The 22,534-nt window shown below is 34.9% G+C and overlaps 3 protein-coding genes across 3 annotated transcripts in view; 2 read left to right on the top strand and 1 right to left on the bottom strand.

The window, feature by feature from the left end:
- Positions 1-22,534, top strand: part of LOC133321519 (ubiquitin-conjugating enzyme E2 J2) — a 58,205-nt gene that overhangs the window by 12,853 nt on the left and 22,818 nt on the right. The window lies entirely within an intron of this gene.
- Positions 1,202-11,290, bottom strand: LOC133321529 (splicing factor 1). The gene is made up of 6 exons (XM_061530616.1): positions 11,082-11,290; positions 8,140-8,702; positions 7,939-8,067; positions 6,922-6,997; positions 2,450-2,602; positions 1,202-2,383 (listed from the first exon to the last, which is right to left on the bottom strand). Exons 1-6 carry the CDS (start codon positions 11,288-11,290, stop codon positions 1,210-1,212), a joined length of 2,304 nt encoding a protein of 767 aa, XP_061386600.1. The 3' UTR covers positions 1,202-1,209.
- LOC133321581 (equilibrative nucleoside transporter 1) lies at positions 14,548-15,918 on the top strand. Its single transcript, XM_061530670.1, has one exon. It carries the CDS (start codon positions 14,548-14,550, stop codon positions 15,916-15,918), a length of 1,371 nt encoding a protein of 456 aa, XP_061386654.1.

Here is a 22,534-nt window from a genome sequence, read left to right as displayed (position 1 = left end):
CTGGCCGAATGAGATAAGATTCCTTTTCGGTATACTTGAAGAATCTGAACATTCTTTGTGTGGCTTGTGTGGTTTGGTATAATTCGTTCTGCGACATTTCAATATTACTCCGAAAAATGAAGAGGTATTATTTTATTGAGTCTACCTTGTTTACATTGCCCACGTATGGTCCCTTGTGATCATGGTCATATCTATTACTACTGTAATTTGTTCACTTACCTGTATGGGAGCGATTACATGGGCCAAGTTTTTGGTTGATTTCTCCATGTCAAGCAGTTCTGAATCTGCTTCAATGTTGTTTGGTGATATGATCACATCTTCGACACTTTCTTGTCTAAAAGAAGTTGTGATTTATTTTAATTGTTCGCACAGATTGTGAACCATTTGAATATAAACAGATTTTTTGTATTTTATAGCTAGTTCACTTTTAAATCACAATAACATCGAATGAAACACTTTAAAGTAAAAAAAGGTTTAAAAGGGATGAACATCCATTGCGAACATTTCTGGATAGTGTTGTTTATTATTTTAGTTTGGTTTTTCTTATTTCTAGATAGTTGTCTTTATATTAATTTAATGAAAATATGTTACCACTCTTCACTTTATTAAAACACATTTATATTTTTTAACGTCACTATATTATGATTTATTGAAATAAAGTTATATGTATATGTTGTTATATCGTAATGTAAGATTATAATTGAGATATCCAAGTCAAAAGATAGACGACAACAGCAGAAATTCATTGTTATTTTTCTTTCAATTTCCAATTATTTGACAAACACTTAAGAATTATTGATTGTTTTTAATGGCAAAGTTTGTTTGTTTTTTGTTTTAATGCTGTTATATGTTATCACGCTTATTACACACTAAACACTAGGAGAGTGTCTAAATTAAAGACATATTTATAATTTAAATGATAGCAGCGTTCGTTATAGAAATTACATTTTCTTTCTATAGATGCTTATAATTTTTAAAATTAAGTAAGAAGGTTTATAAAAGTAATTGTATACAAAATCAAATTGTATACTTTTTGGATATAAGTTAGGTTTAGGAGAGAAATATGATGAAATTTTAATAAGGTAGAGGGTTCCTTTATATGACAAGAAAAAAATGTGGTTTTAATTATATAATTTGATTGTAGCACTTTTAAAGTTACTCGACAATTGACAAACTAAATTGATTTGTTTTTGTTGGTTGACGTTCAATTTATGATGGTGGTGGGGGTGGAGGAGGTTGTGCTAAACTTCCAATGCCTGGTGGTGGTGGTGCACAAGGCGGAGGTGGTGGTGGAGCATATGCACCGGGAGCACCGGCACCCCATGCCGGAAATCCTGGTGGGGGTAATATGCCTGGAGGTGCCTGCCATGGTGGCAGTCCAGTACCCGGTGGTGGTGGCAATAAAGGTGGCATGGGACCTGTACCAGGTGGTTGCAATGGTCCAGTACCAGGTGGTGGTGGTGGATCACCGCCTGGTGGTGGCGGTTGTGGTGCACTCATCCATGGCAAAAGTGGTGGAGCCGCCGGTGTTGGTGGTTGGGTAGTAGGTGGTGGCGGTATCAAGGGCGGCATGGCCACTGGAGGAGGATTAGCGGTGCCCCATGCTGGCGGTGGTGGTGGGGCCGCCACAGTATTATGTGGTGGTGGCGGTGCACTTTGTATGGCTTGCATGGTTGTGGGTTTCTTGTCGAATATACTATAGCCACGATTAATATGCACTTGGGCCAAGGGATCAGGTTGATTTTTGGGAGCAGCAGATGGTGGTGGTCCCTCACCTAGCTCAGCCATTAAGCTCAAATATTCCTCATCGATTTTAGCTTGAGAGTTCTCGTTTTCTTCACCGGGTACGCCAGCACCAGGACGTTTACTGCGACAATCCTTGGAGATGTGTCCAGCTCCACCACACGAAGTACAAACAATGCTGTTTGTAATATTGGGTTTATCCGGACAGAGCCATGACTTGTGTTCGGTGGAACCACAATTGGTACAGCGAGGACAATCGGTTTCACGTAGAGTACCGTTCAATTGAGCCAATTCTCGTAGCTGCATGCGACGTAAATCGTTATGGCCTTCGGGTACTTCAATGCCCTGGCGTATGATATCCTTGATTTTATCCACGGCCTTTTTAACAGCCTCAGGATTGGAGGCCGTTATAAACGCATGTAATGGCTCATCTTCACCAGCCAAAGGTTGGCCATCTTTGCGTCCAACTTTACCCTCTTTAACAGAGCCTTTGCCGCGTATAATAATCTTGGCCCCAGTTTCTTTTTCTATGGCTTTCAAAGTATTGCCACGTGGGCCAATCAGCAGGCCAACAAAATTAATGTCTGGATGTTGTTCCTGTGGTATCAACACCTTATCAATGACCCTTGTAACCGGGGGCCTACGGAAAGAAAATCATATTTATTAGATATTTCCGAAAAAACATCATCACTTGTCGGTTACTTACTTGTAATCTGCTGGCGGTTTAAAATCAGGATTAACCGTTTGCATTTTCTGTATCAATTGATGCCGTTGATCTTCCAGTTTCTTGCGATAACGAAACTCTCTAGTATTCAAACGTTTGCCATCAGAGCTATAAATTGGTTCTGGCGAGGGAGACCTATTAAATAAAAAATAGAAAAAAACGATGCAAGATTAGTAAATAATGTAGAAATATAACCCCACTATTTTTGTCATTGAAAAAAATTGTATTTGTAGCTGAAATTTAAAATTCAAAAATTATAATTAATTCCTAATTAATATCCTGTAAAACGTTGATTAGATTATTATTAATTAATTAGCATTAATAGAAAAACAAAACATCATAGATGGATTAGATTAGAATTGTGTCACACAATAAACCGCCGTTCTGTTGCTTTCTTCTTTCTCTCAATTCATTCAGAGTTCATTGGCAAGTTGAAGTGGGGGCGGGAGGAAGGAAAAAGAAAAATTTTGATTAATATATCTATTTTAACAAAAAATGTTAACTCATTTTGTTGTTGATGTTTTTTCCTCAAAATTTTACTGACTGTGTGTTTGTTTTTTTACTCTTATTGTGGCCGTCCACGTTTATCTTTCTAAACACACACACACACTCTGCTAGAGAATATGTGCGTGTGTGTGAACTTTCTGTATTTTATCCTTGGAAAAGAGAAAATTGTAGTTATTAGAAAGCATTAATGATTAGCATCAGGTCATCAGTACTTTGCTTACATGAACCAGTACACCTGCGAATATTTTTTCTGTATAGAGAGCTCAGATTGAGATCACAATCACACTTTTTATTCACCTAGATATTTTCAAGGAGGGAAAATTAGACGATTAGTAATTTGTTGTTTTACCACACTTGAAGAATTAATTCTGATCATAATTACCAAAATGATAATAATATTTGTTTTTGGTCCCCTGTAGTGAAATAAGTGTAAATTATTACATGATTTTAGTAAAATTCCCCGTTAAAAAAATAACTGCCACCAATTACCAATAACCCTACTGTTAATTTCCGCATTATAAAACTTAAACCATGACAGACACATGATACGAATTAATTTCTTTAATTCCTAAGCGGGTCATTAACTAACAACACATTTAAATCAAAAATAGTGAGGTGAATATCTGATAGATATCAAATGGCGATCTTATGAAATAAAAATTGATAAAAAAAAGTATTCCAAATTTGAAGTTAAGATTACTTTAAACCAAATCGAAAATATTTATTTTCCACTCACAAAAAGTATGAATCAAAAGTTGTTCAATAAAATTGTAAGCATAACCGTCCGCCTTATATCGGAAAATATTAAATTAAAATCAAGTAAAGACGAAGTTATGTTGGGAGAAACTTTTTATACAGGGGATGATAGGATAGATAACAAGCAACGGCTCTGATTAAAGCCAATCAGAGCCGTTGCTTGTTATCTATTATGGCAAAGCCCAGGTTTATCTTGGTCCCTCTTTCATCGCAATTGTGGACACACGGACACTCGACGTCGAAAAGCTGCAAACACAACAGGTAACAGTAGCCTACTCTGTCCCGATAATAATATAGAAGCACAATGGAAAAGAATTGTCCACTCCCTACGTACTGCAGTAGATGGAACACTTGGGTACCAAAGACCACCATCAAAAGAAACCCGTAGTACGATCAGGAGTGTCGTAATGCTACTGATATGAAAAACACAGCGTATAGGACAACCCCGCGGACAGTAGCAACACGTAATACTAGAGAGAATTATAGGGAGAAAACGAGAGAGGAGAAACGTATTTTCAAACAAAAAAAGAAATAACAGGAAAAACGTGAGCGGGAGTCAGAACGAAGTACGGAAATGTTACCAACGGGTAAAACACCAAAACGAAGGCTTTGATGCAGTCACATCCTCCTGTAGAGATGTAGAAGGAAACCTGGTGAAAAAAACTTCTGGTATCAAATATATATGACGGTATAGAGTAGAAGATATGACGGTATAGAGTGCATACCACCTAACCAAGATGAGGTCAGAATAGCAAATAGTCGGCTGAAGAAATATAAAGCCGCAGATGCCGATGTATTACCATCCGAACTATTCAAGACCAGTGGTTAGCTGATTAATACAATTTGGCTAGAGCAATGCATGTCCAATGATTGGAACCCCAGCATCCTGTGTCCGTGCACAAAAAAAGAGAATAGACGATATATGCCAATTATAGAGGAATTAGTCTCCTTCCCATCGCATATAAAGTGCTATGGTCAATGACATTATTGGACCATACAAATGCGGCTTCAGACCTGGCGAATCCACCACTGACCATGTCGACGTTCTGCATTCCTGCAAAATAATACGGCTATGCAGAATAACTTTAAGTGGCAAAAGGTCAGCAGTTAAAGTCGGAAAGGTCTTCTCGGAGCCGTTCAATACCGAACGAGGATTCAGGCACCGATGACATCGAAATAATGGATCGAACATTGGGAACGGTAACAACCACCTTTGAACAAATTGAGGAGTCTGCCAAAGTAGGACTGGCAGTAAATGGCGAGAAGATCAAGGTATCAACGCGCAAGACGTCCAGTAGACTCGGACCAACTGTGGCTTTTGAGGTAGTCAAAGCTTTTATATACCTCAGTACCGCCATAAACCAATAAAATTCGGAGGAGAATAGTATTTGCCAACATATGCTACTATGGTCTGAGTAAACAGTTTTGAAATAAGGACATCTTCCTCCAGACCAAAGTCACACTCTACAAGACGCTGATACTACCCGTACTGTTATATGAATCTAAAGCATGCGGATGAGGCAGCTCATGGAGTGTTTGACAGAAAAATTCTACGAAAGATCTATGGGCCGATTTGCGTTGACGGTGAATATCGCCATCGAATGAACCATGACTCGGACATCGGCATTTTTAGACGTATTGAACTGCAGCGACTACGTTGGCTAGGTCATGTTGTGAGAATGGATGAAGATGCTCTAGCCCAGAAGGCATATAAAAGCGAACCAGCTGATGGTTCACGCAGAAGGGGAAGGCCACGAATAAGATGGAAAGTGGAAGACAACATTGCCGAATATGGTCTTTCAAATTCAAAAAAAAAAATTTTGATTATTTATAAAATATTCATGTATTCAAATAAAGTAGTATTCAAGTAAATATATAACGATGGGCAATGTTGGAATCAAGTCAGATACTCCTCGAACCATTCAATATGAGAAGAATAACAGATTTTCAAATGTTTGAGCCGTTTGGGGAAGGTAACAAAAGACGAGGGCCGATAAGTCCCATCTTCGGAATTTATATATTTTTTTTTCTATTTGGATCGAATACTATTATGTATTAGCTTTTCCCCAAAATGTTGATACATTTATTACGGAAGTATATACCATTTCAAAAACGAACTTATATGTCGTTGATAATCAGATTCTATGGAGCTATCGATAGTTTTTACAATTCCCTGTGAGAGCGTCGCTTAAAGTATACATGTTGACTGTGAATAAAACAGGAATGTAGGAGCAAATGATACTTCCTCTAAGGTCCGTGCATTTGTTAATGCATTATTCCGTTACTTAAAAAAAAGCTTCTGCTTAGGACTTCCCAGTAAATTTAAAAACTATTAACCTATCTGTCAATCCCACGGCAGTGGGTTCTACGATACCGGATTGACCCGATTCATCTCGGCCAGCGGCTGCCAACCCAGTTATATATGTTTGTTATATATATATATATGTTATATATTAAACTATCTGTATTATTGCTGATGTTCTATTCAAAACCATAAGATGCAAACATATTGTTTTCTTCTCCAGCATTCGAATGAATTAGAATTTATTCCAATAAGATGAATTCATTTATCTGAAAATACACTTGGTTAATAAATTACTTTTTTAAACAGCGATTGGTTACCATCAAAAAGTGGTATTTTCAAAACTCCACTTGGTAACAACTGACAAGGTCTCAGAGTGGATATTAGATTTTTAGAATAATTTGAATTAGAGACTAATAAATAGTTGTTTTTTTTAATAAAAACAACAAATAGTCCGGCTGAATTGTTTTGCAAAAACAAAAGAGAAATCTATTTTTCTTGGAAATGTCAATTATGGGATGCACAAGAATATTTAAAACTGGGCTCGGAAATGCGGAAAAATATTTATTCCTACAAAACAAAAGATACACAAATTATATTAAACTTTTAGGAAATATCCTATAACTATATGACCCTTTCAAGCCTATCCAAATAACTGATAAATACCATTATGCACTAAAGATAAGTCTTTCCTAAATTCTCACCAAAGTGACAAATTGTTCGTTAAGAAAATATTTCATTGGATCGTTTACAATATTTCATCCATCATTCTCCGCTTCCATATGTTTGTTTCCATTAAAAACTGACGATAAAAAGTTCGATAATTAAAATTGTCTTAAATAGTAGTAATAATAAATAAAAAAATATAACTTAAATATAGAATGCAAACCTTTCTTCGGGATTTTGTGGTATGCCCAAGTCTCCGGTACGCAGCTTACGGCTTATTTCCTCAATTTGTAGTTGAACTGTAATTAGAAGGTGGGGTTAGAAAAAAGAAGAAAGAAAAAAGAGGCAAGAAGCCTCATTATTAGTAAATTGTATTTTATAGTGAATTCAAATCATACAAATAAAAGAACATATAAGATTTAACTTCGATTAAATTTTATATTAAATTTGACGGTAGTTGGATTTTTTTACAACGTTGTTGCTCACTTCTTCATGTAACGTACTACGAAGGAAGATACTGAGGAAAATAAACTATAAAATAAATTATTAACATAAATAATAAACAACACGAGTCTGACTTATTTTTGTTCTCAACACCTTTGTGTGATATGTTTCTTTGTAATTTTTGTTTTGGTTTTTACCAATTAGACCAACACTCTAAAAAAGAAAACTAAAACATTAGTAGAATTGCATAGAATGTTTCGTAAGAATGTGCAAAACAAACATCCGCTTCAATTCGTTTCTATTGTATTCTTCAGATCCATTTGTTGTAGAAGGAAGTAAGGAACATTTTTTGTTTGGATATTTTGTATTTTTTTTTCTTATATGAATGAGTTGTTTGCCTTCAAAAAGAAAACGAGGAATGTTTAATTAGTTTTTTTAGTGCAAGAAAAACAATGTTTTTTGATGTTTTTGTTTTCAATATCCACATTTTGCTGCAAGGGACAGGATCGATCCTTTAATTGTTTCGCCAAAGTGCAAGAACTGAGGTGCCAGACGTTGGCCGAGTGAGACTCGGTTTGTTTCGGATCGTAGACCCCTCCTCTGTTGTTGATACATGCCTGTGTACTTGTTGTGCTTCTTTAGTTTGCTTTTAAGGTTGGTTAAGTTTGAATGTTTAAATGTAGAACTTACTTGTGATGTTGTTTGGTTTGGTTCTCATATATTTTTAAATACTAAATTATATTCTTATTCTAGTTATATATAAAAATATATATAATAAAATGTTGTAAACATTTACCTAAATATGCTTCCTGTTGCTTGGGATCCAATGTTGGTGGCAGAATTGTCGGCATACCGGGTATAAATGTTTTATCGTTTTCCGTACCACCCCAGCGTGATTTCTTGCGTCGTTTTCTTTCGCCCTCTTCTGTAAATAGATGGTTAAATAGGTTTGGTATATTTTGGTATATAAAAACAATATTAAAACAATTCAACTTACGACTTCCGCTGTCCGTTGGTCCATTCGATGTCGAATCATTGCTGTTATTGCAAGAGAACAATGCGGCAAAATTTTTTGCATTTGTTGTACTGCTCATAAGTTCTTGTATTGTTTGTGTCAAATCAAAACGACTGTCCCGGGAAACTTCCTCCTTGATAGATTCCAAGTGCATACGTTCAGAACGTTCTCTGGAACCACTTCGGTCGCGACTTCTACGGCTACTACGTTCACGGCTTGTGCGTGCTTTACGTCTATCATAACTACGACTACGCGAACGTTCACGATCTCGATCGCGTCGACGATCCCGACTGCGTTCACGACGGCTACCTCCACCACGCCGAGCATCATAATCATCGTAGGTTCGAGAACGACTTCGACGTGCTCGTGAATCACGATCTCTATCACGTCGTCTATGATCACGATCTCGGCTAGTACGATCACGACTAGCACGATCCCGATCGCGACTTACGCGATCACGATCACGGCTTGATCTTCTAATATCCCGTTCGCGGCCACGATCCCTATCTTTGTCCTTTTCACGCTCGCGATCTCTGGAACGGTCCCTGGAAGTATACAATAACATGTTTAATAAATATTTTGAATTCAAAATATAGTTGTTGTGGGAAGAGGTGATCGGGATGAAAGTTGCGCTGATCATTTTTTAACTTCCATCATGAAGCGGAGTACATTTATGAGGAATATGTAATCGAAAAACCCGAAATATAAACACTTTGGTAGGAAAATACCCCAACATACATGAAAAGACATAGGCTGGGATTGGACCTTTATATGGAAGCTATATCAAAACATCAACTCGTAATGGCCAACATACATTTACATAGGTTGAAAAATACGCATTGGACAATCAAGAACAGAACCTTATTTTAAATAGGATTGTTTTTTGTTGGTTACCGGACGTCGGTGGGGGAATTAAAACTTTCTCTTATTATAAGAATGCCGGAATTGCATACGCGAAAGAATCCCCTATTACCCCGTTTTTTTATATTTTTCTTACAACACATCAGGCGCTTCAAAATAATTTTCCGGACCAAACTAAGCAACAAAATATTTTTCAAGGACTTCAGTGAGACTTTTTATAAGTATATTTTTTAATGACCAACCTGAGCTTCCAATATATTTGTTACTTAATTTAATCTTCCTCTTTACTTGACCATAATGTTTCACCCTGACGACGTGGGGTCTGCCTCCAGCAGAAAGACCCAATAATATGCTTCCGGTCTTTTTCTGCTGGAGGCAAACCCCACCGGTATCTTTGCCAATGGATTAAACATTATTACGTATTTTCGGCTTAACTCTAGTTTAGTAAAAACGATCAGATTTTTCTGAAAAATTTTCCAGAGGTAGGTATTTTTACCCTACTTATGGGGATATCTTTTTTTCTTGGGGGACGTACCCGGTTACCCGGTTATTTGACCCGGAAGTTCGGGTACGGGTACCCGGTTATATCCGGTTCTACGGATCCGGATAATATAATATGGGTATCATTTTAAAGGTTATAAAAATACCTTTCCATTGAGTGGTAATATGATGGGGTTATCTCAAACCATTTTGGAGATATAGTCAAAAACTGGGTTTTGGTCCCCGATTTTTTTGAAAAACTCCCTAAAAGTCGAACTTGGGCCCATTATAGTACCTGTCTAACCCAAACTCAAATGATAGACCACAATTTGCCCTTTCCAAAATGGTGCGATATGTGACTGTATCTGTTGTGGATCAAAAGATATGGGCCTTAGAACCCTACAAAAACAAGGAAATTCTGTCGCGTAGCCGGTGTTGGTATCTGTCCATAGGAGAAAGTCTTAAATCCACGGCCGAAGGCCGGCTACACAAAAAATATTCTATTTAGAAGGATTTTCTGCCGCGTTAGCCGGTGTTGACATCTGTCCATAGGAGAAAGTCTTAAATCCCCGGCCAAAGGCCGGTCACCCAAAAAAATATTCCATTTAACAAGAGATTCTGTCGCGTAGCCGGTGTTGGTAGCTGTCCATAGGAGAAAGTCTTAAATCCCCGGCCGAAGGCCGGCTACACAAAAAAATATTCTATTTAGAAGGAGTTTCTGCCGCGTTAGCCGGTGTTGGCATCTGTCCATAGGAGAAAGTCTTAAATCCCCGGCCGAAGGCCGGTCACCCAAAAAACACCATGCTATTCAAAAGGAGATTCTGTCATGTAGAAAGATTTTCCTTGTTTTATAGGGTTCTAAGGCCCATATCTTTTGATCCACAACAGATACAGCCACATATCGCACCATTTTGGAAAGGGCAAATTGTGGTCTATCATTTGGGTCCTGTTTGGAGACGGACTATAATGGACCCAAGTTCGACTTTTAGGGAGTTTTTCAAAAAAATCGGGGACCAAAACCCAGTTTTTTGACTATATCCCCAAAATGGTTTGAGATAACTCCATCATATTACCACTCAATGGAAAGGTATTTTTATAACCTTTAAAATGATACCCATATTATATTAACCGGATCCGTAGAACCGGATATAACCGGGTACCCGTACCCGAACTTCCGGGTCAAATAAGCGGGTAACCGGGTACGTCCCCCAAGAAAAAAAGATATCCCCATAATTAGGGTAAGAATACCTACCTCTGGAAAAAATTTCAGAAAAATTTGATCGTTTTTACTAAACTAGAGTTGTTCCGTATTTTCTTTTTTAATAATAATTTTTCAATACTTCATGACCATTTTCCCATTTCTTTTTTAAATCTGAATCTGTGTATGTACACACAATTCACATATGCATCGCACAATCAATCATGCATGCAGAAAAATTCAATTTGTTTTGTAGGGGACAAACAAACAGACACACAAACAAAAAAATGCTGTACCCGAAAAATTTTCCTCCACCATCATAATAGAGCATTTCCTTTTCTAGAATTGTATTTTTAATTACAACAACAAAATTGGAAAAACTTACTTTTTTCTACGACTACGATCTTTATCCTTTTCTTTGGATCTAGAACGGGGAGAGCGTCTATGCCTGTCCGCATTACTTTCATTTTTTTCGTAACCATCACAAGCTCGTTCATCATGTCCGGATGGTGTTCCCATTTTTGTATCACCGTTTGGATCGTGACTATTCCGTGAAAAATTATTCTCCGTATCACCACCGTGAAAATCACTCATCATTTATATCGGGTAAATATCCACACAAATTATCTCATATATTCGTCCAATTATAAAACGTTTGCAAATCAATTGAAAATGTAATGTCGAAAAATGTCCTATAACACGTTCACGAAAAAATGAGCCAGACAACGATGTCACATTTGCCAGACACATGCAAAGATGCACATTCAAAGTGTTAGAATAAGACGTATATAGTTCTAACTAGGTTAATCATTCTCAGTACATTTAACTATGTTATTAAAAAGAAGAATACACAACGTCGTCTGAAGAAAAATTGAAAAACGCTCCACCTGCTAACGAATGGGAGGAGAAGACAAAATGGCCGATAAAGATAAACCCCAAAATGGTATAACCGAAAGTTTACGAATGATGTGGGAGGGAGACTAAACACACATTCGGTCTGTTCCCGTACTGCAAGAATTTTTTTATATAACAAAAAAAAGTAAAAATAGCCGGCTTGCTTCCAACTCTGAGAACAACGATGTCACATTTATATTGTTGTCATCGGCGTTGGTTAAACAATTTGAAGTGGCGTTATCGATACATCAGTGCAACACAGCTGGTTGTTTGTACAGTACATTTTCAATAACGCATTTTATCAAAGAAATACACTCATGCAATGATGATGAACAGTCGCCAAACGACCAGTTTTGCCTATGAAATATGCGATAATTTGCTTCGATGTGCTTCTTTGAGAAATTTATATAAACTTTACACGCGATGTCGGAATTCTTTCGACCCAAAAGTTTCTTTAAATATCATGCATATAGTCCCTTGAGAACTTCCGAATAAATTTAAGCATCCTTTTGATCCCATAAGGTCGATTGTTTTTTTCTCGAGCTGTTGGATGAATCATCGGAATCGGAAATCACTAAACAAATCAACGCCAAAGAAATCTCTGACAAGAAGATTTATCGGAGAGCTGTTAATTACTGCAACTGTTTCATCGGCAGCCTTAAATACAATCCTGTAGCTCCAACCACTGAATTTTCTGTTTAAATTTCAGGGAAACAGATGCCTGGAAGTCGCTGAACTTTGGTCATGCTACTTATTACCTTCTAGGGTGGAGTACTCACATTAGTAACTATACTCCCTCTCATAGCAACTTTAATGATATTAGAGTAGAGTTTCCTAGTAAGGAATCCTCGGCAAGTGGATCCTTACCTCTGGTCGGCCTGTTGATATGTACAGAAGGGTCGAATATGGATGAAGGTATTGGTGCTGGTGTTTACTGCAAGGAACTAGTCATCTACAACTCGTATAAACAAAACGCTCTTTGTTGCGGTTTTCAGCTGAAATCTCTACGTGATATACGACAGATAGTTAAATTATGTTAGGATCCAGGACGAAGTAACATAGAACGGAATGAGCTAGCCGATGAGTTTGCTCGAGGGGCTTCGCAGTCGTCCAATCTACCTATTGAGGGATCTGTACAACCGCAAAATCCGTATGAGCTACAGCGAGGTAGTCGCCAACAGATGGTCAACAGAACATGGATGCTAGATTTCAAAAACCATTTGCTCAGAATTCTCACGCAATTGAACTTCTTCGCTGCTTTTTCATATTAGGAGGGAGATAAAAATCATTGTGGGTATCATAACAGATCACTGCAGGATTAGATATCGTATTTCCAAATGGGACATTAACGGAGTGGATTATTGCCGTCTATGTGTTGATGAGGAAGAGCTGGAGGTGTCCATAGATAATAAGCAGAAGACACCGACAGTTTGGTAAATATGAAATTGATAATCTAGCATTCTTCTCCGGAAGAGAAGCAGATCCTAAGCTTTGTTAAAACTTTGAATTGGCTAAAATAAATATTTTTCCTACACTGTTTTAAACTTCGTCTATTTCTCCCCCCTTTCCCCACATTCCTTTACTCCATTGCCCATTTTTATGTTCTATAACCTACAATAGTTTATAATAGATTTTTTATGTTGATTTTTTCTAATAAATGTTTAAATTAGAACCATTTTTTTTCGTCCGGAAACCCTAAATAAATTACATGTGCAATTCTGTGTGTCGCTTGACCACTTAATTTCATTGACACCTTTCTCCCTTGTGTTATCGAATTGCAATCGATTACCCACTGTGTCGATGATTCTATGGCGGCAACAAAAGCAAAAGAAAACATAGAACACAAAGAAAGATTATTGTTTTTGTTGTTTTCTGTTGTGTTATGCATTAACATTTCTTTAAAGATAAATTATTGTTGTACTTTGTTTTTGTAAAGAACAACATTTTTTATTGCTTTTAATTTTATTAAATGAATGAAACTGTCATCAATAATACAACGCGCGAACAATATAATAGTAATCGCTCATTATTATCCGCATTAGATTCGATTAGATATGTCAGCTAAACGAAAAGATAGTAACCGAATCTAATAAATCGTTCACAACATATATCAGATACTTTTGAGAGAGTAATGTTGCGCTATTTTTAATTTTGTTGTTCACAAAAGGTACGGTAAACGCTTAGTTTTTTTATTATTCTTGAAATTATAACATATATTATTTATGCAAATAACTGTATAAATATTGGTATTTATCGCATTTGAAGTAGAATTTCTGCCAACACAATGCATATTGTTTTTTATGTTCCTTAACCTATACGATACAACGTGTTGTGACCGCCTGTCGTCGGATTGCTCTGCTGATGATTATACGGGTTTGTTAACTAATCTTGCAATAAACTACACATATCTCGTGAGTGTAAAGTGTAACTACTTGGGTGGTGGTGTTTCCATTCTGTCGATGGCATTATAATTTGAGACTTATTAGAGAGAGGATGACAAAATAACGATAAGGTTGGTGGTTATAATTTATTTTTTGTATTTGGACCTGATTATTGCATATTTCTAGTAATTAACAAAAAAAATAAATCTTCATATTTCAACGATTTGGTTTCATTTCTTTTTTTCGTTGCAGTTTGGTTTTTGTCGTGCTGCCGTCGTGTCGCCTTCTTCAGCGTTAATTTTGTTTTATTTTTTGTTTTTTGAATTTTTGTGATTCGATTCTAAATTCAATTCTCGAAGTGCATTAACATTCATTCGTTCGTTCGCACGGTTGTCTAGACGACATACATACACAGCAGCTATCAGCAGAACGCACGTACAAATATAAGCACACATACACAGCAACCACACCGAAACACGCTAAACAGCGATAGTGCAGAAACAGCAGCAGCAAACCACCAGAGTAGTACTTAACCTATTGTCGCCGCCGCCAAATTAACAACCAGTCCATCGCACCATGGATCGGAATAACGAAAAGACACATTTTCTAAGCAACACAAAGCCAGTAACATTGTCACCATCATGGGAGGCCCAAAAACTACCAGAGGATGATTTAAATTTCAAAGGTATAGACAAGGAGAAGTTACCACTAAAACCACCGCTGGATAAATGGCGTTTGGTCTTCATCATTTTCATGCTGCATGGTTTGGGTACCCTTATGCCCTGGAACATGTTCATCACTGCCAAGAGCTATTTCGAAGACTTTAAACTGGCTCCGGTAGATGGCAATGGCACCACAATCTATGCCAGCAGTTTTATGCAGTACATTGGCTTCGCTTCGCAAATTCCAAATTTGATTTTCAACTGGTTGAACATCTTTGTGCAGCTGGGCGGAGATTTAACCAAGCGTATTGTGTACAGTATCCTGTTTGAATTGCTGATATTCATTGTTACCGTTCTGTTGGCCATTCTGGACTCGACAAATTGGCAGGCAGCATTCTTTTGGATTACAATGATCAGTGTGGTGCTGCTAAATATGGCCAATGGTATTTATCAGAATACCATATACGGTATGGCAGCCACATTGCCTATTAAGTATACGGGTGCTGTTGTGTTGGGCTCAAACATAAGTGGTCTGTTTGCTTCGGTGGTTTCGATATGCAGTACCTACATATTTTCCTCGCATCGGACCTCGGCCATTTACTATTTCATCACGGCTATGTTGGTGCTTTTGATATGCTTCGATACATATTTTGCATTGCCGTTGAATAAGTTCTATCGTTATCACACCATGCTCAGGCGTAAGGAGGAGAAACCATTGACAAATCAACAAGCCGTAACTAAAGTGCCTTACTGGACGGTTTTCAAGCAAGCATCACCTCAAATGTTCAATATATTCTTTACGTTCTTTATTACCCTGTCAGTTTTCCCGGCCGTACATTCGGACATTAAGGCGGTGGCTCCGGATTTTGTTATTTCACCGGACTTGTTTGCCTCCATCACATGTTTCTTGACATTTAATCTTTTTGCCATGTTGGGCAGTTTAACTACCTCCTGGATTCAATGGCCTAAACCAAGATTCCTATGTGTTCCCGTTATATTGCGTGTCGTTTTCATTCCTCTCTTTTTGTTGTGTAACTATTTGCCCAAGGGTGTGGATCGTACCATCCCAGTGCTAATTACAAATGAATGGGTCTATTGGATCATTGCCATTGTAATGTCTTACAGTTCGGGTTATCTCAGCTCATTGGGCATGATGTATGCTCCACAAACGGTCCAACCAAAATACCAGATTACAGCTGGTATGTTTGCTGCTGCTATGTTAATTACTGGTATATTTTCGGGTATTCTATTTTCGTTTATTATGCCTACATTGGTGGCACTGTAAAAAGGCGAGGCCAGTTGCTCCTCCCAAAAAAATGGAATATATATTCATCCCAAAAAAATACACATTAATTTCTTTTATTTTCTCTTAAGTTTTGTATACGAAAAAAATTAAATTATTTGAGTTTTAATTTTATTTTTTAATTTTTATTTTTATTATCAAAAATCATAAGCTTTTTATTTGTTTTAAGTACTAGAAGACCAAGACTATTAAACGACAACGGACAGACCAGACAGACACTTGCCACAAAATACCAACTGAATTCGAAATTAGTATTATTATTAAGAGAAGATCACAAATTATAAACAACAAGTTATTTAACAGCAAAAACACACAAAAGTGAATCCACCACCATCATTTAATATTGTAAATGTATTGTTATTAATATTTTTTGTCGTATTAAGCATATTTAATTGTCTATTAGTAAAATATGTTTAAAATAAAAAAAAACAGTAGCGAATGAAAAGGTGTAAGAACCATTAAAATATATTAATAAAAAATAAAAGTTTTTATTACATTTTTATTAACCAAAAAAATACGACTTTTTTATTATTTTATTGATTAATGGGCTTGGGAGGTGTGTTTCAAGTTGCTTTCAAGCGGATAGACAATGGAATTTGGATATTGTGGATATGAAGATTTCAAAACAATGAAAATCAGTAAACACATCGAGTTAAGTTTGTGTTTCATATATTTTTGTTTTATTTGCATAATTCTTATCAAAATTTCAAGTTCCACATAGTTCCCTTATCTGTTAAAGTTCTGGTATTTATGTTGCTTTACCTACCTCTCTCTATCTTTCAAAAACGACCATTATTTCTTGTGCATCTTTTCTTTCTTTCTCTTTAAAACTTACTCGTAACAATTTTAATAATTACTTCATCGTTTTTAAATAAACAAGATCGTAACAGAATTTTATTACACAATATAAAATGTGCTTGATTTAGTGGCAACGGCCTATCTCAATAAAAACTGTGGTGGTGGATACCGATTCCAAAGAAAAATATGTACATATATAAAATATATTACACCACCATAATATTATCATTAAATTTGTTCAGTTATTGCTTCAATTGTTTATTTGCATGTTTTATGGAAAAGCAAATATGTTTATAAACAATAATAATGTGTACAGGCGTGTTTTGTTTGGTTTTATTTATAAATAAAGGTGATTTAGTATCATTCATCGTCAGATAGCCTTTGGTATATATATACATATACAAATGGTATGAAAATTGCAAAAACATAAAAAAACAAAAGACGTAATTTTTATTTTTTATGTTTTTTTATGTATTAAGTTTTTTTTTATATTTTTTAATCTCAAATATTTTTTGTATAGAAACATCAAATTTAAAATTCAAATAGTATTTTTAACTAACGTGGGAATTCATTATATGTTATCCCCAGAAATTCCTTCCCTTTTTTACAAAAAATAATAATAAATGACCAACAAAAATAAATTAAATGATTGACAAGTTCTTCAATTCTATGTCCAATGTGCCGTTGTTATTCTTGCTTTATATTTTCGATATCAAAAAACTCAAAGAACAAATACCGCCAAGCCATTGTTTAAGATTCAATTAGAAGTCGTGTTGATATCTTCTTTATTTAACAGAATGTTTATGAGAATATTACAGTGGTTAAAAGTACAGTCGAATTCAGTTAAGCGAAACCCCGTAATTTCAGTAGTTATTTTTCTCTTATGCAGAATTTTCAAATAAAGAGACTTCGGATAAGCGAAACTCGTTGCGCTTAAACGAAGTTTTCAATCAATATATGAAAAAATGTGAAATTAATAAATAATGAAATGAGTTGAGTTAGAAATTATTTTTCTGTTGGCATGTTGCCTATATGGTTGGAAACAAGTGCACACATTCATTTTAAAAATTGCACATATAAAAATTTAATGAATTTCGTCAACATTACAATTTGTTCTCTTAAACGGTGCTGGTTCCATATACATTTGTGTTTTCCAACAAAAAAGTCTTTCTCATATACGGATTTTCAATTAACCGGTTTTTCATTTAAGCGAAGTAAAATGTTTGAAAATTCATCCGAAATATTAGTTTATAATTTTTGGTTTCAATTAACCGATTTTTTTCAATAAATATACATTTTTATTATTAATCGGTAGATGTCCATCACTAAATAGCAGAAGACACCGACTTCCTTTTTCCAGGTATGAGCACAATGGACAAAATGTCTCCTAAGTGATACGACTTCTAAACAACTGGTGTACACTGGTGTCACTCTATTATATATTATATATGCGCTCCAACAAATTGTCGATGAACTTTTTTATTCCGATTGAGGCACAATCAAAATATGGATTATGGATATTTTCAGCTTTCAAATGATATGCATATAATTTTATTTCATTAAATAATGCTGAAGCCAAAATCGTAAAGTCAATATTTTTTTTACAATATTTAGAGGAAATCCGGTATTGTAGAATTAAGATTACGGCTCAAGAAAATAACGATGCAAAAGATGCACAAGAACTTGAGGTAGAAAGAGAATATATTTGACAAAAATATTCCTAATTCGATTTCACCGAAGACATATCATCTCAGAAATAACATGCAATAACTCCACACAATGATATAAAACTTTTCCATCATGATCTTTGGAGTTATCAGCAAAAACGTCATCGCGTTTTAAATCTGAGCTATTGATATACTCGCCAAGGGCTCGAGATAAAAGCCCCAGATCATGACTTCGATTTGATTGTTTTTATCTTTGAATAAAAACTTTTATTTATAATTTTAAAGTTCAAAGGCCATATTTAAGAAATTAACAATCTGCAATATAAAAGTTACTTATGAAATACAATAGACCTCCAAAATGAAACAGAAAATATGATAGTAATATTTTAATAATCGCGATAAGAAATGCATAACATATTAATAAAAACGGGAATGCAGAAGTTAACTGTAACACTTTCAAAAAAAAATAAATAAATAAAAACAACCCAGTAAGGAAAGTAGTAAAGTCGGACGGAGGCGACTATATTGTACCCTTCACCTCTTTAGGTATATTCTACATATGTATCTTAACATGAAATTTAACGAACTTAAATATGTGATCTTTATCAATAAGTGAACCGACTAACATCAATCCATACACATCCCTTTCTGCAACCAATGCTAAATTTCATATCATTCGGGCATATTGTAGTACAAAATGAGAAATTTCGCTGTTGCAAACATAAATTTACTGTGAAAAAATCACGAGGGGTGGGCCGGGCCCACCATGACCCCAAACATCCAAATCGATGGGTATAGGGTCTTTGGTGCACCATTTACATTAAATCGGACGAAAATATATATGTTAGCTATATATATATAAATCTGAACCGATTTTAACAAAACTTCGCAGATATCACTCTGGACCTAATTTAGTACTCTGTGCAAAATTTTATCCCAATCGGACAAATATTGGGAGTTTGGTGTATCATTCACAAAACTAGGACGAAACTATAAATGGGAGCTATATCTAAATCTGGAAATTAACCTCTATTGCCGAGCTATATCTAATTTTTATAATCTTCCACCGATTTTTCTCCAATTTATTATATGTTCAATCTTGGGATATCTAAACTTTAGTAATTTTGATGAACTGTGCCAAATTTCCTTTGTTTGCAATTTACAATTGTTTACATTTTAAAAAAATTAATCTGTTATAGAGCCCAACAGAAGTAGCACATTCGAATAAAAAATTAAAAAAAAAACACCAAATATTTTTGTCGTCTTGTGTAATTTTTAATACTAAACGTTGGCAATAAAAATCATGCGGATCCTATTAATTTATGTGTTGGTTTTTTTAATCTCAAAATAACACCTAATATGTCGAAGGATCATAATTCTTATTGTTGATAAGGTAAACAAGAGTTCCGGTCACAAGTATGATATTTGTTAAATACACAAAATTCTAATTAATTGTATATTAGAATAGGTCGATTGTGAGTGATTAGCAATATTGGAAATATTATTACTATATATGAACAATATGAAGACTACAAAATAAATAAAAAATGAAGATAACATTCCATTTTATTTATTTATTTATGTTTTTCAAAAATAGCTTAATACTAATTTGTCCGCCAATGAAATCGGCATGAACTCCGGACTATGTGAAATATTCGTATTTTGTTTTTATTAAACCAGAAATAAATATTTGGATTGCATTTACATTCAAAATTTGCCAATATTGAATGTGAATGCAAAATTTCGATTTCTCTACAGTCGCCTAGGATGTAAAAAACCTAATTGTTAGTTAGTTCATTTTGTATTCTAGTATTTAATTCACTACATACATTCTTGGTGTCGCAAAATGACTAATTTGTATTCAACAACATTTTAGTTGTTTAGAATTTATTTATGGTCGTGTATAATGCCAAATGAGAATTTTGCTGTAATCAAACTAACTCAATTTGCGTACATTCGTATTTCCGAACAGATGTACATACAATGGCAAAGAAAAAAATCGGACACACGAGAAAGGAAATTAATTGAATGATTTGAATTTGGATGAATGCGATTGTTGTGGTGGATTGAGTGGAAGAGGAGGGAAATTTCAAATAGCTTTTCGATTACAAATAATAATACACAAAAAGGCCTAGTTGAACAAAGAATATACAATTTAATTGTTGCTGTGTGTATTACTGTTGATTTTAAAAATTCAGTAAATATATATTTAGTTCTCTTAATTCTAATCAAATCTAGTTGACGTATTTAATCAAGAATATCAAGCAACAATGCCACCACCTCAATGGTTTTGATTTATATTGCAGTAGATTAGCTATCGACATGTACGTACGCTCACATACACTAGATGGCATATAATAATCAAAATTTCTAAATGACATTTAACCTTGTATATATGCAGTCATTCTATTCAAAATTATTTTTCTTCTCATTCTTATTATTATGTGAAAGATTTCAATGAAAATCTATAATTTTTATTAATATATTAATTGTAAAACAATATGCCTAATTTATGGGCGAAGCGGTCAAACAGACGGACGGCCAATCAATTATGATTTCGTTATTTTTTCTTCAAAAATACCAGATGAATACTTTTGTATGTATGTGTGTAGAAATGTTATTTAATTATACACAAGAACTCTTGTATTTGCTCGAGAGGCTCGTCGTTTTGAATGTGACGGGAATAGTTTATGGCACCCCTATATGTATATATTTCAGTTTTGTTTTTTTCTTAATGTTTGACCTTGGTACAGTGTTTTGAGATTGACAATGAAATAGTTTTAATATTTTCAAAAAATAAAAATAATAAAAAAGTTTTCAAATAGTAAAACTAGTGGATTAAGAGAGAGTGTACGTTTGTCGTATTTTAACCCCACAGGCAATAACCAAGCAAGTACACTTAGATAAAAAATGTGAATAAATATTATAAAATGATGATTTTTTGATATTATTTAGTAGGGAGATTTTCTACTCGATGAGAATCCATAATATAAAATACCTGCCAATTCGGTTGAAAAATGTGCCAAATATCACCAATATTTGGGTTAACCTTTATATAAGAGCTATATCAAAATGTGGATCGAGATATCCCATTTGAAATACCAAACTTCCTACAATTCCTAACAATCTCCAAGCACAACTAAATCGATATCGAGTTTTATTTTGATATAGAGTTTTATTCGGAGTGTTGCAAGCGGAATGACAAATTTAATATATACTCTACTGTACCTTATGGGTATAAAAGTGGGGTTTTCATTATGTAACAGAATGTCTGCTACACATATTAGTGGTCCTTGTCGGAACGGAAAGAAACCCAGAACTTTAGTTCACAACAGTTTGTCTGGTTAGAAGCTATGTTGCTGGATGCTCTGCATTTTCCGAATATCCAAATGCAATTTGGTTACCAGAACAAGTTTATTGTGGGCAAGGGTCATTCTTAAACAGAAAGATTAAACCAGAATGGAAAGTTCAAAAGTCGGATGTGGCAGACTGTATGATACCCCTCACCACTTTGAATGCTTATATGTACAATATCCATTAGATAGAATAGACATAGCATCTTTGTAGGACCATTGAAATGGAATTGGACGAAATTAACTGCGTGAACTACATAGATATTTGAACTAAATTTAAATCAAACCATACACATACCAATCTGAAAAATTGAATGTCAATAATCGAGCAAAATATTTATAAGATCTATATATAAACGCTGCCAAATTTCCTGAATATAGAACAAACATAGAATCCTCGGTGCGCTATTTACATAAAATCGGAAAAAAATATTTATGAGAGCTATATATAAATCTGAACCGATTTCAACAAAACTTCACATACATAAATTTGGACTTAATTCAGTACGCTGTGCAAAATTTTTTGCCAATCGGTCTAAATTTGACTCTTTGGTGCTCCATTTACATAAAATCGGACGAAACTCTATATGGGAGCTATATCTAAATCTAAACCGATTTCAACAAAACTTGGCATATATCTATCTACACCTAATTCAGTACTCTGCAAAATTTTGTCTCAATTGGGCAAATATTGGGAGTTTGGAGTACCATTTATATAAAATCTAACACAACTATATATTGGAGATATATCTAAATCTGATCGGATTCCAACAAAACTTC

This window comes from Musca vetustissima, unplaced genomic scaffold, assembly GCF_032173495.1.
Source record: "Musca vetustissima isolate MV318-11 ecotype Yass unplaced genomic scaffold, APGP_CSIRO_Mvet_v1 utg12323, whole genome shotgun sequence".
Lineage (NCBI taxonomy): Eukaryota > Metazoa > Arthropoda > Insecta > Diptera > Muscidae > Musca > Musca vetustissima.
This window is presented reverse-complemented; position numbering and strand designations above follow the sequence as displayed.

Excerpts from the sequence above, each read along its gene's own strand:
- LOC133321581 (XM_061530670.1), top strand. The coding sequence starts at position 14,548 with ATGGATCGGAATAACGAAAAGACACATTTTCTAAGCAACACAAAGCCA.
- LOC133321529 (XM_061530616.1), bottom strand. The coding sequence starts at position 11,290 with ATGAGTGATTTTCACGGTGGTGATACGGAGAATAATTTTTCACGGAAT. Across the intron at positions 2,603-6,921 it reads CCACAAAATCCCGAAGAAAG|GTCTCCCTCGCCAGAACCAA; the intron begins GTTTGCATTCTA and ends TTTATTTAATAG. Across the intron at positions 2,384-2,449 it reads AAACCGCCAGCAGATTACAA|GCCCCCGGTTACAAGGGTCA; the intron begins GTAAGTAACCGA and ends TTCTTTCCGTAG.